The 18,925-nt window shown below is 37.9% G+C and overlaps 1 protein-coding gene across 10 annotated transcripts in view; it reads right to left on the bottom strand.

Annotated features, from left to right (window-relative positions):
• CEP350 (centrosomal protein 350) overlaps positions 1-18,925 on the bottom strand; it is a 72,708-nt gene that overhangs the window by 15,210 nt on the left and 38,573 nt on the right. For 7 of the 10 annotated variants that reach the window (XM_038183220.2, XM_072041800.1, XM_038183221.2 and 4 more), the window contains exons 22-34: positions 18,677-18,843; positions 17,959-18,155; positions 17,247-17,431; positions 16,455-16,542; positions 15,928-16,074; positions 15,040-15,197; positions 12,081-12,203; positions 9,148-9,347; positions 7,579-7,790; positions 6,198-6,339; positions 2,503-2,663; positions 1,877-2,016; positions 1,036-1,118 (exon numbers count right to left, since the gene is read on the bottom strand). In XM_038183220.2, coding sequence (XP_038039148.2) covers positions 1,036-1,118; positions 1,877-2,016; positions 2,503-2,663; positions 6,198-6,339; positions 7,579-7,790; positions 9,148-9,347; positions 12,081-12,203; positions 15,040-15,197; positions 15,928-16,074; positions 16,455-16,542; positions 17,247-17,431; positions 17,959-18,155; positions 18,677-18,843 — 2,003 coding nt within the window. The remainder of the gene's footprint in view (positions 1-1,035; positions 1,119-1,876; positions 2,017-2,502; positions 2,664-6,197; positions 6,340-7,578; positions 7,791-9,147; positions 9,348-12,080; positions 12,204-15,039; positions 15,198-15,927; positions 16,075-16,454; positions 16,543-17,246; positions 17,432-17,958; positions 18,156-18,676; positions 18,844-18,925) is intronic. The other 3 variants (XM_038183224.2, XM_027463401.3, XM_038183223.2) reach the window with 1 other exon arrangement.

Below are 18,925 nucleotides of genomic sequence, written 5' to 3' on the forward strand. Positions count from 1 at the left end.
ATTGATGTTGGCAACCATAGCCAACAAAATTAACATCAAGGTTTCTACGCTAAAAGATGCAAACTGGTGCCTTGGAAACACAGATTTCTAACTGTCCCACAAGCATTTGTCCAGTTCCAGCACTATAACATTTTCTAATTCTGTTTCTTGTACCATTACTTTATAACACTACAATACTTAGCCCACCATAAGGACTTAGCAGCCTCATCTAGTAAAAAGTGTGCCTGCCCATGGCAGGGGTGTTGCACCTTGATGATCTTTAAGGTCCTTTCCAACTCAGACCATTCTGTCATTCTATGAAAACAACCAAGCTTAGAACTGCAGACAGAATCACAGAATGGCTTGGGCTGGAAGGGACCTCAACAATTACCAACAGCAAAACATTGATAAGTATTAAAAAAAAAAAAAAAAGGAAACAGCTGTTCCTAAATATCTACTTCTAAAGCCTTACTTATTTTGGTTTCCTTACTTTCCTTCCAGTGATAAAGAAACAGGAAATAAAATAAAAGGAAAAAGGCTGTCACATAATTATGATTTTATAAAAACCTCACCAAGAATAAAACTAAATAGTGAACATTCATGAAACAGCAAAAGCAAATGCCTACTAAGTAGAATTAATAAAGCATGAACAAAAAAACTTTATTTAATATGTAGTGCTATACAAAATATATAGTTATTATTTGTATTTTTAGTTATATTTTATAGATACAGCACCTCTCATCAACATTTGTTCTAGTACAAATTCTTTAAAATAAAGAACTCAAATACTATGAGGTTTCAGAACTGAGAGCTGAGGGAGTAAGGGAAAGGAGCCATAACTTAGGGACCTCCACTCCCCAGGTATTTCCCCAAGACCAAAACAAATGTAAACGTAAACATCAAAGAGTAAAAAATATAGCTTCACCACTGTGGTTTTATCGAGTCTCCATGCTCTCTTAAAACCTCTTCTTCAATAAAGAAGAGTAAGATTAAAGAAGTTTAAATAGTCAGGCTTCAAGACTTTCATCTGTAGTACTGATTCTTCCATTTACATACCTGCATACTCTGCAATGGATTCCAAAGATGCTCTGGATCGCTCTGATTCAGTCAGTGATTTCCAATTTTTAGCTGTCTCTGGCCTAAAGTGGAAAAATTGAGTTGTGTGAACCATTGTGACATGAGAAAGTGCTCCATTTTGATTTTAAATAGATAAAAATGAAAATATGAGCATCTATAATTCTATCAACTTATTAATGATAACAAATGGTTTGGTTTGTCAACATACTGTTAACTTAGAAAACAGGAGTGGGGACAGAGTTGGTGGTTTGGCAAACCCTGGAAAATAATTTTTTAAAAGGTTAATCACAAACCTTGGCCTTTTTGCAGCCAAAAAAGAGAAAAATACTTTTTTTTAAAAAAAAAAGAATGCACTAAAATTGCACCATCTGCTGGAGAAAATGAAACACTTAATACTGTGAGAAGTGCAAAAAGTCAGCTGAATTGTCTACTTTTTAAAACATGAGATCCAAAACAGATATAAGTTGAAAAGATGAATAGTTTGCCTTACAGTGCAACAGGCATAAAAACTCATACAGGTCAGTGATCCAAACAACTGCTTTGCACATTCTTGCTCAATCAAAAATTATTATTCAGAACGAACTTGACAACAGGACCTGAAAGGCTGGGCAGGACAGAAATAAGATGCATATGATTACAGGGACAGCGCATCTTATCTATTTTGGGCCAAATGTAACCAGCGAATGTGTCAGCAACATACTGCCACTGTCCAGTGCTTTAAGGAACATCAGTTAGCAGCTTTGCTTGCACCAAAGGTCTCTGCTCAAACAGCAATCATTGCAGTTTCAGAATAATCTAAGCAAGAAGAAATCCCATTTACCTATGGAGTGGTGGTGCCTTGATCTTCGGTTTTTCAGTAGCAGCTGAAGATGGAGTTTTAATCTGAGGTTTGGCTGTGGGTGATAACTCCAGATCTTGGCTCAGCTCAGCTTCAGTCTTCTTGATAAACTCATCATATGACTGAGCATAAAGAAGTTACGACTGTTAATCTACTAAACCATAACTACTACAATTTGGTATACAAAAACTTATCAAAATAAATAAAGCATAGCCTCAGCCATTTAAGGACACTCTCAGTTTCTCTGTACTGAGAGCTTTACTTCCTAAAGCTCCATATGTGTGAATCCTGGGAATCAATACTTTACTTTCAAAAACAAATTACGTAAGCACCACTGTTTAATCCAAGCTGGGATACCAATGCGTATGAACATATATAAACCCCATCGAACACTGTAACCTGTTAAAGGTACTCATTTTAAAGAGTGTGGTTTTGCCTCCAAGGCTCTTGTTCATTACTGAAAGCAGTTAACTAGCCAAAAACAGTCCCACTTCCATCACAATTAACATGCCTTTCACAGCTGTTGATACAATATTTTGCCAACAATATCCATAATAAAATGATTTATCCATAGCTTTTACTTTGCCCATCTTCCTATGGTTCCTAACCTCCAGTTGTTTGATCAAACTGGCCTCCTGGGCTTTCAGTCTCTCCTTTTGCCTCTTTTTCTGTTCCTTTTTCAGCTGGTAAACCACAGACTTCCTTTTCCGTAGTTCATCCTTCAGGGCCCTGATCCGTCCTTCAATATCACTTTGATCAGATGTGGTTTCTGAAAAAGATTTTGTTTTAGCCTTTAAATAACTTGTAAAACAATTCTATACAAAGCATTCAATAGTCATTTAGTATACACAAAATATGGTCCAAGTGAAATATTCAAGAAATTAAGTTAATTTCAACGTATTAAGTGGGATCTTGGATTCACAACACAACTGTATAGCATATGAAAGAAAAAGCACTGCATCTTACTTGATTTACAAGAGAGAAAGGCTCTAATACATGCAGTAACTTGTTACCAAACTTGTTCACGTCAATTGCCCACATTCACATTGCTCCCTCATTAAGGGCTTATCACATCAGCTGTGTCAGAAATTAACCTTTGCTGACATTTAAAAATATGACAGCTCAACAATGCATACCAAAAACGTAACTGAAGCATTTGTTTACAGTCACCATTTACAATTTCAAACTACAAGGTACACTTTACTGAGAATTTCTCTTGGAATAGCAGGCTCCAAAAGCAGGTTAGGTATCCAGCCCACTTCAGATCTATTTAGACAATGTGGCAAAAAAACTATGAAATGGAAGGCTGACTGGCTGACAGCTACAAGGAAAGCCAGTTTGAACGATTAAGAGATTTTTACTGTTGTCAGGTTTTGGACTGACGTTTTATTCAAGGTGAAGGAGGGTAGTGTTGAGCTTAGACACATGGCAGACTACTCTACAATTGCTTACACAAAGCTATGTGGCACATCCTTGCTCCAAGTTCTGTTTCAAAGACCTTCCTAAGATGCCATTACTGACTGGGGTTATTTTATTTTTTTTTTCCTTCTTAATCATTTCCTCTCCATCCCCTGCAGTCTGGCCTTCAATCCTTTTGATGATTTTCTGCTTCTGTTCCATTGTAACTCTGTCCCCAGCTGCTTAGATCCGTTCTCTGCAGGATAACCACATTCTACCAGCAACTCTGCCACTTTCATAATTCCTATTCTAACAAGTTCCTGGTCTTGCAGGGCTCTCAGACTTAGAGAAAGACTGGCTCAGTGCCTCACTACTTTTCTTCCCCACCCACCTGATTATGTCCACCTGTTTGTTGTTTTTCAAACATATACCAATACAGTGCAAAACAAGATCCTGGCCTCAGATGGTGCTGCCACAATTAAATATGAGAAAATTTCCAAAATATTTATCTGATACAGTCTTATGGGAGCTGCTCCCTGTAGCTGACGCCCCCTTTATGTTCTACAGCAGCAGTTTCTAACAGAAGGATCTAGAATGGTCTGCTTTTCTAATGCCTGATATTATCAATGCTGTTTTATGGACCAAAAGGCTTGGAGGCCCATAAACTACAACTGCTCTACTGAAGGCCCTAGAAAGTAAGTTTCCAGTAATATCTAGTCAGCCAGTGGGAACAGCAGGACATTTTGCTAATCTATTTCACTTCTCAAGACAACAAACAGCCATGAAGAATGACTTCATCATCAACAGCCAGCAAATACGATCAAACTACCATATTTATTTTCTGCTAACAACGGCTGTTAACCATTTACAGAAGTTTAAAAAAGCATGGAAAGAATGGATCTCACTTGCTAATCACGAGTACTTTACGATGCCACTGTACTTAATTCCTCCTGAATGGTAAGTGACCATTATGCAATTATAGCTTTTATTGATCAACTCATAAGGGAAAGATCTGCACATGCTTTCATCTTCGACAATCCTGTCTACGCATGCATCAGCACTGACATAGCGATGACTTCACTACTACTCAGCAGCTTGGAAGATTTGCCTCTTTACAATGGAATGATTTATTGTGAAACCAGCATCATCTTGACGGACTTCCCCTCTCTTATACAACCGTCAACATTTGAAATTGAATCATGGAATGGTTTGGGTTGGAAGGGACCTTAAAGATCATCGTCAAACCCTCTTGCCATGGGCAGGGACACCTTCCACTAGACCAGGTTGCTCAAAGCCCCACCCAACCTGGCCTCAAACACTTCCAGGAATGCTGAAGATAGCAAATACTCCATTTTAAAAGAGTTTATTTTCATGACCATTGTTGCCTGCTATACTTTTCACTATGGGTTCCTCGAGTGGTTCCTCATTCAGAACTTGAACATAGCTTGAAGGCTTCACTGGGTTGCAACCTGCCCTCCAGACAGAACACAAACACAAACTACTCAGTGCCAGTATCTAGGTGTTAGGTATTCTTTTCTACATCCAACAGAATATCTGCCTCAAAATTACTGTTATTGTTGCCTTTACATACATATTAAGCAAGAAACGGCATAAAAGATGACTAAGCTTGCTACATCAAGCACAGATGTCTCCAGTCTTCATAGTGTGCCAGTGAAGTTCTCTCTAAATCACAAAGAACAGCCAGTACATACAATAGAACCACCTCATTCTTTTTCCACCAAAGACTTCCTAAGCACTTACGGAATTAAACCCAAGAAAAGCATATTCCTCTGTGGCTTTTATCTCATTTGCTAATAAGAAGTATCTTGTGATGCTGTAACAACCACACTGTGGAATACAAGACGTTTAAGAGGCTAAAAGCAAAGAAAGGCTCAAGATAGTCTTCACAGCTCAATGGAGTGGACGATGGTGACTCAGAGATGATGGTTTGTGCAGGAAGTCCTGGAATCCATGTGACTAACAGGCTGTGAGAACACATTAGGGAAAGGACTGCTCTGTACCAGTGCATTTCTGTTATTCCTTCCCTCAGCATTTACTGGTAGCCTGCTTAGATACTTGGCTGAAAGACTTGTGAGAGGGGTATACACAGATCTTGTATTCTGTAGCTCAAAAACGCAACCTTAGGTCCTATTTTACTGCACATAGTCCAAATCCTTCTCAAAAAATGGGAAACAAACAACAAATATTCATTTTCTTGAACGCATTAGTATGATATTAATTACGCCAGTTAGTGATAATGTTTACACATTTCTATTTTTCTTCTCCCAGGTCCCAGGAGTACATATTGTACCCACAGTACCAAAGGAGACTTAGGACATGAGGAGGTAAGAAACTCAGTAGTTTTTAAAGACGAGCCTTATACACCGAGAACAACTTTTTTTCTGATGATCCACTGTCTTACAGGCTGATTGTCCTGGCTGTAGACAGACATTCTGCATATGTCATGAAGCATCCAATTGCTATGCACATGCCCGTGAAGGTTCAGTGGGCTTACTTGTACTGCCAGGGTAACAGAGCTGGATGGTTTCTGGAGCAAGATTGTGTTCAGGAGGATGATCATGTTTATATGGTGCTGAGCCATATTCTGCCTTCTTACAATAAAAGCAGTGGAGAACAGTAATTTATTAAAAGCACATCTAACCGTGGCATTTTTAAATTCTAGAAATACCTTAACTATTAACTCTCTTTTCATGCCTGTTTTCAGGAACCTGTGCAAAGATACACACCTTATGCCGAAATAAACTACAAGTCACGGAACTCTAAAACCTACCATTTTCCAGAAATTTCTGTCTGCCTCCCCACATATAGGTCTGCATTTTAAATTTACTCATTAAAATGATTAGCTTTGAAAAAGCAATTAAACCCATGCAGATATTACACTTACCTGACTGTGTCATAGATAAAGATTCATCAGACCAATTGTGGGATGTCTGATGAGACTTCACAGGTGAACGCAGCTGTCCTCCAGTTCTATGGCTGCCTTTGCTGGAATCTTGCTTTGATACAGATATGCTTTTGGGAGGAGACTATGTGAGAAGAAAAGGACAACTAAGTAACTGCTTGTAAAGCTCAGATTTAAAGGAGATCATTGCCATCAGGACTAGTTACAAGGAAAGACTGGCATGACTAGAGAATCTTATAAGCAATGGTACATATCCAGCTGCCTTAAAACAGCTTTAATCTTAATTTGCTAGACAATAAAACAAAAATACCAACAGCAGCAATGGAAGACTGCTTACTTTGAGAGTGGACTTCAGTAAATGTACTCAGACTACCCCGTTACTACTTAAGTGAACTGACATGGTTGTGACTCACAGGTGCTCAATACAGTGTATGTAACTGTATTCGGTAAAAATTAAGGGAATAAGAACTCCTACTAAATATACCCATGAATCCAAAAGGACCATTTCATGTAGAGGTGTGAGATGCCATTCTGAATTATTAAAACAGAACCCTATTTCTCTGTAGCCAGGCAAAAAAAATCTAAGAACTATTCTGGCAAAATGCTGCTTACTGCTTCAATATTATACCACAAACCTTTCCCACGCCTCAAATATAACCTCTAGCTCATATTAGGTATTTTACTTTACTATCTTCTCAGAGAACTCTATGAGAAGAAAGTATTTCTAATAGAAATCTAGATGAGCAGTTCTTTTACCCCTCTCAGAGACAGCAAATTTTCTGTCTCTCATTCAACACAAGGCAAAGTTATCAGGTTGATATTTAGCAAAATTATCAATGAAGCAGAAATAACTGTAACAGAACACTAAAATGGATTTAGCTAGCAAGCAGACAATCCAAAACCCAACGGACTGCGTACCAGGTTACAGCTATGCTTCTTCATCTTATAGCTATACTTTGGCATACATCACTCGCAAATAAAGCAAGGTGGAAAAACATGGCATAGTTTCCATGGCCTCAAAGAATTTACACAATGGTAACAAGCTAGCCTACAGCTAATTCACGTTGGTGAACTGGGTCAGTGTTCCACCACTTAATACCGCATACCTTTGTGACATATGCAGAACATTTTGCAAGACTACCCATGGGTTTAAAAGTATTGAAACTCTGTGCTCAAGTGATTTTTCCTCACCTCAGGACTTTAAAGAATATATTTGGTCACAGTGTTTATTCATAGTAACATGCAATAGTATTGCAAACAGAACAGTTTAATCTCTGCTTCAACAGTTGGAAAGGCTGTACTTGTGTTCTCTGACAATCTTTTAGAAGCTTAAGAATGCATACAGCATAAAAATCTCACTCACAAGTTTGCCAGGTGTGGTAGAGGACTTGAACTCCTCAGAATAAATCATTTCTTCATTAATTGTACTCTGATCTGGGCTTTCTGGCTGTCCATGGCCCATAGTCTCTGATGGGACAGACTCAGCAGCTGGACTGCCAAGATCTTCTGGGACAGAGCTTTCACTGTTCAGACGAGAGCAAGAAGGCACTGGAGACTCTTCTTCACTGGCTGTTTCTGAGGTAGAATAATGAGAAAAGACAAACCACTTCAGAACTTGCACCGACTTAAATGCCTTCAGAGAAACTGTTGCCTGCGTATAAAGTAGGAACCGCTACCAACACATCAAACTGGTGTTATTTCACTCACTTACACACCAAGAGAGGAACATCTAGCATCAACAAGCATGTTTACCAAAAAACCAAAAAAACATGATTTAAGACTACCAAACAGTCTTAGCGATTGCTGAATGTCTAAAACAAAGTTTTTCAGGATATTCTAACATTTTCCAGACAACATACTCCAAAAAGATTATTATTAGGGAAACCTGTCCTTCCAGTTGCCCACACAACAGCAAGAGTCACTATTAGTCTGAAGAAGTCATGGTGGAGCATATAATCTGCAAGTCAGATCTTAAATTTAGAATTGATTGCTTCCTTTACAGTAGTTGCAGAAAACATTTTAATGTTATGATTTCATCATGAGTCTCTCAAATGGCAACAAGTAAAATAATAAGTTGGGTTTTCAATATTCCTGTTTACTAAATTCCGCGGGAGTCACAGCATTATGGAAGCAGCCATGGAGAACTATTTAATATTTGAGCAACGGCTGGGGAGACAAATTTCTCTTTCTAAAGCAGGACCATGCTCCCATGCTTACTGGTAGGTACTGGTAATACAAAGTAGTGTATTTTTTTCATCCAAGCCTCTGTCTTCAGCGTAAGGAGTTTTTGCTCATTGGAACTTACTGACTCACACACATAACATCTTTAAGCTGTCTTACAGATGCCTAAAATCCACATGACTTTTCAGTAACAAGGGTAATAGGAAATAATTCTGAATTCCTTTTGCACTCTGAAAGGATATTCTCCTGCTTTCTATAGTGGGAAAAATATATTATTTTGAGAACAACCCCTAAAGTTTTATTACCTTCTCCCACTGCAATCTGGTCCTCTGTAGTTCATACTGAAAGTACAGTCTACTTAAAACAGAATAATAAAGCTTTAGCTCCCCAAATCTGGGAACATTTTTCTTATAATAGAATCACTTATACTAATTACAGTAGTATTTGTTTTGAAAAAAAATAATAAAAAAAAAAGAAATAGACTCTAAATTGTATGTAGAAACATCTGGCTGGCCTTTGCTGCACCGCATGCTTAAGAAGGTACACAGCAAAGGAGGAATACCCATATAACTAAGGTTTAAGGTTTAAAATAGGTTTAAAAAGAACAAGGCAGGAGATGACATTAAAGAGTGCAGAAATCAAGAGAATCACCACCACCAGATCAAAAAAGGCAGGAAGTGGAAACCTAAGCAATCGTGTCAGATTGTTTTACTCCTGTCATTTGCATCAGTTCTCCTCCACTTCCTATTACCTTTGGGCTCAGTTCTCTGATCCCCCAGTTCTTTCTTGGCTACTTTGTTTTTAAGCAACTCTTTGTCCCAGGCAGCCAGAGCCTGCTTTTCTATCCGCCGTATTTCGGCTTCCTCTGCATCTAGGCGGCGTTTCCACTCCAGCAATTCTTCAGCATGTTGTCGACGCTGCATCAGCTTCTGTTCTCGCTTAGTTAGGAACCTGACAGACAGAGCAGAAGACAATGGAAAAGCAGTCGACCACAGGCAAAGATCCCAACAGCCAGAAGCTCTATGGCCACAATCCCCAGAATTTTAGCTGTTCAGATTGTTTCCTAGGGTAATATCCATACTAATAACTATGTCCTAGACTTCTGATGTGCTGCTGGGGAAAGAATGGAAAAATATTTTTTTCCTGTAAAACTGCTGCTTAGATTTTAAGAATCTTCAACATCATTAAAAGTGCTACTAAATACTCAGTAAAATGAACAGGGGCAGTTCCCAGTTTTAGAACATGAGAAGTACCTGTGGCATTAAACTGGAACCCTCAAGAAAGCAGTGACTGTTTGAAAAATGAACCTTTCTTTTTGCTAATTCCAATGACAGAAAAATATTGTAGCCCCAACTGCCCCACAGTTCTTTCTAAATACATAATTATAAGAGAAGGTGTTCCTGTATTAATAATCCTCCTGAAGGATTTGCTGGAATTACTGGAGCTTTTATCCTTCTTCCTTTGAGTATCATCTCTGGATTGCCACACTTGGAATGTTAATTGTTAGTTGACAGCATAAAGAGCATAAGGATGCAGGACTGTTCTTCCCAGCTACTAACAGATCTGGCTACTAATTTAAAACTAAGAGAAAATAAAAACCTCATGCTGAAAATTTGCAATATTTTTTCTTTGTGACAAAGATTTCTCAAGACATCCATGAAGCCTCAGAAATGAGGAACTTGTGAGTTTGAATAGGTCTGTGTGCATATACTAATTCTCTTTGCCAACCACTGAACAGAAGCATCCCTGGGCTTACTTCTAAATATTGAAGTTACCGAGAAAATAACATTAACCTTTAAGATAGGAGCTAGAAGCAACTTCAACATCAGCTGCATGTACTTCCTCTCCCATGCCAACTCTAGAGAAGACTGTATATCAATCCTTTCAGCTCTTGCAGTCAAATTCTTAACGCGTCACAGAATCACTCTTCAGAAAATAGATGATTTGCCAGATACAGAGAGTTTTCAAATCAGTACAGAAGGTGTGGTGTCTGAAAATGCAGTCTTCAAAGTCCTGTGATATTTCTCCTTGAAAGTGCCTTTATAATTTGCCATTTTTAATACAACCTAAATACTTAGCATCAAAGTTTTCAAGCTGCAAAGCAGTTACTAATTTGTGCTTTTTGATCTCCTATGTTTCAAACAATCCTCTTATATAGAGGGACTGCAATGAACAACTGGGTAATCTGCAGGTCTCACCTGCTGAGGGACTTTTCCTATTTACTCGCTTAGTGTTGCTCAATCTGTTCCCTGGAAAAGAGAGCTGGCAGTTCATCAGAAAGATTAAGATTCAGATGAGTCCTCCTCTATGAGGGATTCAGATCAGGTGGAAAAAAGGTGATGATGTGAAGATAAAAGTTTCAGAAGCCAGTAAGACATGCCCACAGATCCCCTTTACTATAGTCAAAGCAAGGATAAATGGAAAGCAGAAGCACCTCACAGACTGTCTGGAATACCTGCCACCTTTCAGTTCACAGGTGCTATGATTTCATGTATTATTTTATCACCTGCTGTAGATAAACATCAAACATTGTCTACTCTTAGGGAAAACTGACAGATTTATATCACCAAATCTAGATTATCAATGATAATTGCACTATAAACATGACACAGACAGTCATGGTTGTCGATGTTGTCTTTAACCAGCACTATCAGATTTATCAGCTTTTACTTTCAGTTACACATCAGTTCCAATTAGTCGAGCAGGTCATAGATTTGGAACTTGTTATGTAGGTCATTACTACAGCAATGATCTCAATGCAAAAGGCAACTTCTTCCTTCACTAGTTGTTTCATTTCATTAAAATATCTGGGTCTTTACGGCTGGCCAGATCTTGAGAAAGGCAAGTCCGGTTGGAATAAAATCAAAGAGAAAGGCTGAAATAAATGGATTCAAAAGAGCAAGATTCCTCAACAGCAAACGTCAAATGAATTAACCCAGAAGGCCACAAGCAGGAGCAGAATTAACTAAATGACCATAAAACTAATCACCATACAAACACTAACTAATAACAGACTACCAGTCAGTCAAAAGGAATGTTAAGAGAGAAAGAAAATTCCAACATTCATCCTTTAGGAAGAAGCAGATTAAAGCAGCATGGCTAAAGATGCAGACCCTTTTATAACCCTGAGGTATAAAAGGTCAGAACCACAAGGCAGCGTGCATATTGCCTTAGTATTCACTACAATCTAGAGGGTTCCAGTTGTAACACCAAGGGTATCCATTCATCCTCACCAGAAGGGGTACCTTCAGGGGGGGGAAGGCAAAAAATACATCATGTATTTACAAGGCAGGAAATCTAGATGAGCAAGGAGGAAGCAGAAGCATTCACGTTACATCATACAACGTGATTTTCAAAGTCTAACTATTTCTCCAGTGCTAAGGTCCAACATTTTATCTGCCCATTCCAGAAGTGTTAACCTGTGTTTGTACTGCATTTATGCCCAACGTACACTGAGTTTAAGGTCAAATTAGGCAGTTCAGCAGCTATTCTGAAAAAGACAGTGGGAGAAAAGTGAACTGTCTGCTACTCAGAACACAGTAGGAATAATAAGAGGTTAATCTGGAAACGGTAAAGCGTCAAAAAATGTCCACTGATGCATCTGGTGAAGAACTTCTTGACTTTTTAGGACTGAACAGAGCATGCTCTATCAAAGAGTCTATCACTTGAGAAAGGTACAGTTACCTGACCAATTGGTTGTAGATATACAGCTGGAATTTGGGGTGGAGGTTGGGAAAACAGACACTGAGAGAGGCCCAGTGGTGAGACGTAAAGACAGAGAAGAAGTAGTGAACAGGAGAGCAGTGTCTACAAAATAAGGAGGAAGAGTTTAAAACTAAGCAAAAAAAGGCAGAAAGAATGAGAAAAGGACAGCATCTAGCAAAGAACTTTTAAATTAATTGCATTTAACCTAACATCTCAGATAGAAAAACTATACATTGTTATGCAGAAGGTAATAGAACACATACACTTGTGCATAAGTTAGAACACTTCATTTTCTGTTAGTCAAAGGCATGCTACTTTCACATCACTGATTTTCCTTAAATTTAGGAAGGACTTTTATTACTCTGATGCAAACTTCCACATGCACCTATTGAAATCTCATTTCCTATTGAAATCTCAACCCGAGCTTTTTACAACTTTTGATAATTCTAACCCTTGACAGAGAGCATTGTGAGCACCGAACAGAATGCTGGGTTTGCAATATATACAGCTTTGCTAGTCTGCAACTGAAAACACTTCCATTTGCCCAGTGAAAACTCAATGAAACTATTGCTCCAAAGGTAAGCACCAGTGGAAGGTCAAAAAAAAGATGAAATAATTTATTTCAAAAACAAGCAAATCCAGAAGTCTGAAATATACCTGTAACTCAATTTTCAGATGCTATTTTGACCCTGTGATAGAATGTAGACCTGGTCTCAAAATACTCACATATTGCCTCTTGCATCTGAGATGCTAACTGCAGACAGATAATGCCTACCCTTTCAAAAAAATCTACATAAACTTAACACTGTGATGAAAATGATTTTTCCAAATGAAAGACTATTTTAAGCTAACTAATTTATACTGAAATACCATGTTCCATATAGCTCTGTAGCAACTACAACACAGGGTAAGCAGCATATTAAGGAAAGCAAAAGCAAATGAGCATTCAATCAGTCCTTCTGTTGTACAGATTGTCATTAAAGCTGCATATGCAAGAAAAGCAAGGGCAGACGGGTTAATTCTCTTTGACAGAGCATGCTCCTGTTCACATGCAGGCTACGCAGGTTCATGAATAAAATTAAAACACAACTCTTTTGTTCCCCTTTTAGCAGAAAAGCTGTATTAAAGACACCTCATAGGTAAGGATTTTCCCTTTGCTACAGAGTACAGCAAGTCCAGCTCAGCAAGGTTTCCCAGTTCATTTCTCTAGTCATCATTCAACTTCTTTTCTTTTGTAGTATCATGCAATCTGAACATTTCTCTTCAGAACAGACAGCTTCCTATCATTACAGCCTAAGCAAATGTCTTACTCAACTATGTTATTCTTTTGTATTTTATAAATAAGGACACAAAAATAAGGTACCAAGTTGGCACTGCTTTTCAATCAATAAGTGCTGCTATCATTATCAAGAATGCCTCTAAAATGCTTGAAAAAGTTATACAGTCAGTAAGACTGAAGTTCTAGGGAATTATTTATGTTTACAAAAAATACTACGTCCTCTGACCATATATAGCAATCAGACAAAACCATAAAAAACGCATGACCACATGCATTGCATCACATGTACATACAAAATCCACTTATTCTTCCTCAAAGCACTTGTTTCAGCTAAAATCCTGACATACACCTTTTGAAAAGCATACGCTGGGTGAGCAATATTTTAGACTTAGAATTAAAATGTTTTTAAGGGTAAAACATACTGTGTATCTACTATGATCCTTTGTATTACTAGGGACAATGATTTACTAATATGCAATTCTTACTGGAATTGTATGTGTTGCTTAGGATCAAAGGTACATTGAAAAAATAAGATTTCAAAACTGATATTGACTAAAAGGGTACCTGATAAAAAGTGGCAAATCTTGAATACAAAAACATATTTATCATCTCTTACAGGATTAATATCAAAATTCATAACCTGTAATTTGGTTTTGAAAAAAAAAAAAAAGAAAAAACATGACAAAGATCACCCATATGAACTAAAATGTAGTGACCTACCTTGGTTACAAGTTCAGAAAAATTGTTTAAGAAATGACTATTACTCGTATTAACTGGCACAGGTCAGACTAAGAAGGGGTTAGTCTCAAATAAGAATTTAGAGATTCAAACTAATGAGCACATGCTGCTAAATATTTTAAGATGTTTAAAGCAGACAAAGTAATTCCTGCACTGAAAAGATGCAGAAACAATTTATTTGATTCAAAACAATTTAACAGGTGAAATCAACAGATTCCATCTTAATTTCCAGACCCAGGAATTGCACATATAGATTATTTCTTCTGAAGACTAACAGATGTTTTCAACATTTTTTCAAACCTGTGGACCATGTAGGAAAAAAAAGAAAGGTCTTATTAACTGCCTTTCTGAGTCACACACATATTTCCCGACTTTCTGTGAACCAGAACTCAAACTCAGTTACCAGTTTTTCCACAAGTCCATCATTATTGACTATCACTATTTGTAACTCATGCTTCAATGCCATACAAATTGGCACTAATTCCATAGTCTCGTTCCCTGCATTTTTTTCCTTTAAAATAAAAGGGAAAAGGGGAAATACAAGATATAGGTACCACCATGATCATTTGACTTCAGGTATTTCATTGCAAGAGGAACTCTGACAAGATTAAGCCAAAGTCAACTCAAGTTCCTTGTATGTACTAATGTCATAGTCTCTTCAATCTATATGCATTTACTGACTCAATTTGAATCTTTGTAGTAGTGAAAAAAAATGTATCCTATGAAACACTCTCTTCAAAGATTACTACAGTTCTAGTAACACTTATAATCAGCTATTTTTCAGGCAACTCAGATCAAACTGTGTCTTATATCTATACCTCTGTAGGCTTTCTGATGGCCACTTTTAGTGCAGATACTGGCCAAACCACTTTTTTAATTAAAATAGTAAACTTTTGTAAAAGAAAAGGAAGCTTAAGTTACTTTTCATCCATTCTGCTGCGCATTTTTTTAAGTTTCTGCATGATGCTACTAGTCTCACTGCTGGAGATTGAGATTGGGGAAGGGCTGCGTGTTTCTGCATCAGTTGGAAGTGGGCTAGAACCATTGCTCTGTTTGATGTCATCCTCACTGTGAAGGTCCTGCAATTAAATGTTAAAAACAAAACAAAACACAACATTAGGAGTATTAAAAATATGGTAGAATAACTTTTCAAACTGTGTTAATCAATCTCACTTCTCAGATCATCAAATAATACTTCAGGTAAGTCTGTACACCTGCAGATGTTATCTTTATTCTCCAGCTTCATTTCGTTTGCCACCATTTTTAGTAGCCCCCTTATCACCATAATTTAAGTTCTCCCTTTACTGCAACTAGAATAAAAAAATCCCAGAAGAATTCAGTTAACCAAACAGAAAATCAATTCTTACTCTATTACTATTACTAAGCTTGCATCTACAAAATTTTCTAAGAAGTCAGCCACTTATCAAACCCTGTCCTGCTGTCTCAAAGATGTAAGCAACTTAGTTCAATAACACTGAAACACACAAAGAAGCAAGTTTGAGTTTTAGAGCTTCTATTTTAGTTCTTTGGGGTCTGATAATTAATCAAATGGAATCAGAGCCTGAGACCACCAGCTACCGCCCAGTTAAAAGAAAAAACCTGAGACTTTTGGAAATGTGTTTCCTTTAACAACGGTTTGAAGAAATTAAACAACTAAAATTGCTGAGATGTACAGGATGAGATGGTTTGGGGAGATAAATGCTTCCAAACAATAGGTCCAATTTAGTACTTTCTAAGCCTGTAGCTGAAATCAAATACCAACTGCAAAGTCAAAGAGGGAAGACTCCAGTTCCTGTACTGAACACTTACCAGCTTGTTTTCTCCTGCAGATTTTAATTTTTCCTGCAGTTTCATCGTAGTCTGACGGATTCGTTCTATCTCTGCCTGCTGTTTTAGGATCAGCTGTCTCTCCTTCCGAGCAGCCTTGTTAGCCTCTTGAAGACGCTTAATTTCTGCCTTTTAGGTATAAAAGATTAAGCAAAAGAACTGTGACATACAGCTCTTGAACACATTCTGAAGCTGTTAGTGTCCATGATATAGGATTACTGAAATTACGTGATGAAGTTAATTAGCCTGCAGCTTAAGCAGTGGAGAATAGAAGACCAATTAATACATCCAAATCTCAAGCTGTGAGATTATTGATACAGAAGGACCCTTTAAAACAATGTGTTAAATACTACCAAGAAGTAGATAAAACATATGGTTGAGAAATACTGCTAGTTTCCTATCCAAAAACCTGGCACGTCATTTTCTCAACTGTAAATTTGTAAAATGTCCAAAGCAATTAATGACCACACAGAGGTATCGACAGGATTTTCCTAGAGGGCATCAATTACCTTTTCCTGCTGTAACCTCAGCAGCAGACCACGCTGCCTCTTTCGAATAGGGGGCATCTTATCATCCTCTCCCTTGTCTCGCAAATGCCTGAAAAAGACAAAAGGACACCTAGGTCATTAACTTATTATCATTTGTCAGGCCCACAATGATAAGCAGTTGGAATCAAGTATCTGGTGGGAAATGTCTCTGGTCTTCCTCTCATACTAAGAGAGCGATCGTCACAAAGCGTTACTGATTAAATCCGGTCACCACTGTTTAGGAGTATCTCTAGGTTACTTCAAAAAGCATTTCAGGATAAAGATACTTAAGGTTGGAAACAAATCATTAATGACAACACATACCCAGATTCATGAAATTGCACCTGAGTCAACTAAAGAGCAAATAAAAGCAAAATAAAATCATTAAAAATTAAAAAAAAAAAAAAACAACAAATAAAATCATAACCAGGTGATAGTAAAATCATAACCAGGTAATAGTTTTATACATTCTTGACTTGTAGAGCAATGGATAAGAAATACCTTCTCTAACTAAGAACAAACATTGGATGTTCTACTGTTTCCATGAAATTCTTGTATCAAGCCATGTTCAGCGTAAACATCAAAGCACACTTACAAACCGGGTTTTCTCTTTCCAAGTGATAGTAATATTTGCACAGACTACAGATGTCACAAGTTCAACCATTGATAATAACGAGGGAGGAGTGGGGTAGAACCAAAGCATCACAAAAAAAATTAAGTAGAAGTATAAGAAAATGGTCAGTTAGCAACAAGGTATATTCAGCACTATCTTACTTCTTCTGATGTTCCAGCCAAGCTAATTCAGCTTTTGTCTTCTCTTTCAGAGCCTTCTCACGGAGTCGAAGTAGTGATGACTGATGAGCTGCTCGCATTTCCTCCTCTTTCATGTACTGCCTTACCATCTCCATGGTAAATTTAGAGAAACTATCCTGTCCCCCTGAGAATGGCATGCTTAGCTCCTGAAAGGCAAGACAAATTTGGCATGATTTAATAACAGAAATTCCAAAGCATTTTTCAATTACAAACTGCGTGCACATGTATACACACACACTTAGATACAAAAAGGGAAGCTTTTTTTTTTTCTCTCCTTTCTAAGCTTTTGTAGACTACCTTTTTCTGCACTGCCTGCATAACAGTTTTGGGATGTCCTCTCATGGGGCAAAGAGAAGCATCCTCTTGCACCTCCTACCTGTGAGTAGGCATAGCAGAAGAATTCATCCACTGGGCTTTTGTAACATCCCTCAAAAAATCACTCCTCTGCTCCAAAGCCACGAGAGAACAGGTAGAGGCCTGGATGGACTGTTCCACAACACAAATCATCTCACTTGTACAACACTAACATCCAGAATGGCCCTACAACTTTGTTTTCAGATGCTCAAGGAACCACAGTTTGTAAAACACAAGCAACAAAGAACAGCTCACCAAGCTCACCAGCATGACTGAACTGGGATGGTTAATTTACCTTAACTGTGGTTGATTGACCTACCTTGATGGATGACAGAGCTGTTTTTTCTGGGGAGACTTCCTCATCAGAATCATCACGACTACCCCGTTTCTTCTCCAAGTTAATTCTACGATGACTCTCTGAGGGCAGCAGAGACCGAAAAGACTTCTCTTCAATCTCATCCTCTGTCATGGACTCATCAAATTTCAGGGAATACTCTGTTGCAACTGAAGCAGAATCTGAGGAAGAAATCACAGAAGTGGGTTAATTCTCAGGTACATGTATGTACCATGAAGGTCATTTTACTCTGTCTCAACCCAGTACATTTGTGAGGGGTAAGGGCAGGAAAGACAGAGAAGATAATGCAGAAAAATAGGTTTTTGGAATAGTGACCTTGAGTTAGAGGACATAATACTGTTATCTAGCCTAAAAAGACTTAATAAAATTCTGTATACAGGTATAAACACATTTTTGAGGCTCCTGAAACATCTGGTGTTCATCTTGTTTATTCAGCATGTGAACATCTGGTTACAGCAAAAAGTAGAATAGCCCACAGACTCCATTGCTCTGATTTGCAAAATTTCAAACGATTCCAATCTCGCTGTGCCGTCCTCTGTTTAAGAGGCTACCAATTCACCTGGGGCTCAGCTTTCTTTATGCTTATTCCCTCATTTATTTCAGAAACTAATTCTGAAATAGCACCTGCCTTCCCCCCCCACCCTTACCACCTTCAGATTCATCACATGCAAATACAGCTAACCTTTTTCATCCGGCAGGGATAAAATACTATCACTCGGCAAGGAATCATCCACACCAGTATGAGCCTGCTCTTCAATACTGCTAGTTATCTTTTCACGACGGGAAAGTTTTTTCTCGTTCTCCTTAGAAGATGGAACGGAAGGACTCTCTTGGCGGCTGCTGGTGCTACTGTTTGATCAAGAAATATTTTTTTAAATTAAGATATTACTTTATACATTTCAAAATATTTAATTAAAGACAAGGCAAATGT

The sequence above is a fragment of the Anas platyrhynchos genome, chromosome 8 (assembly GCF_047663525.1).
Source record: "Anas platyrhynchos isolate ZD024472 breed Pekin duck chromosome 8, IASCAAS_PekinDuck_T2T, whole genome shotgun sequence".
In the NCBI taxonomy this organism is placed as follows: domain Eukaryota; kingdom Metazoa; phylum Chordata; class Aves; order Anseriformes; family Anatidae; genus Anas; species Anas platyrhynchos.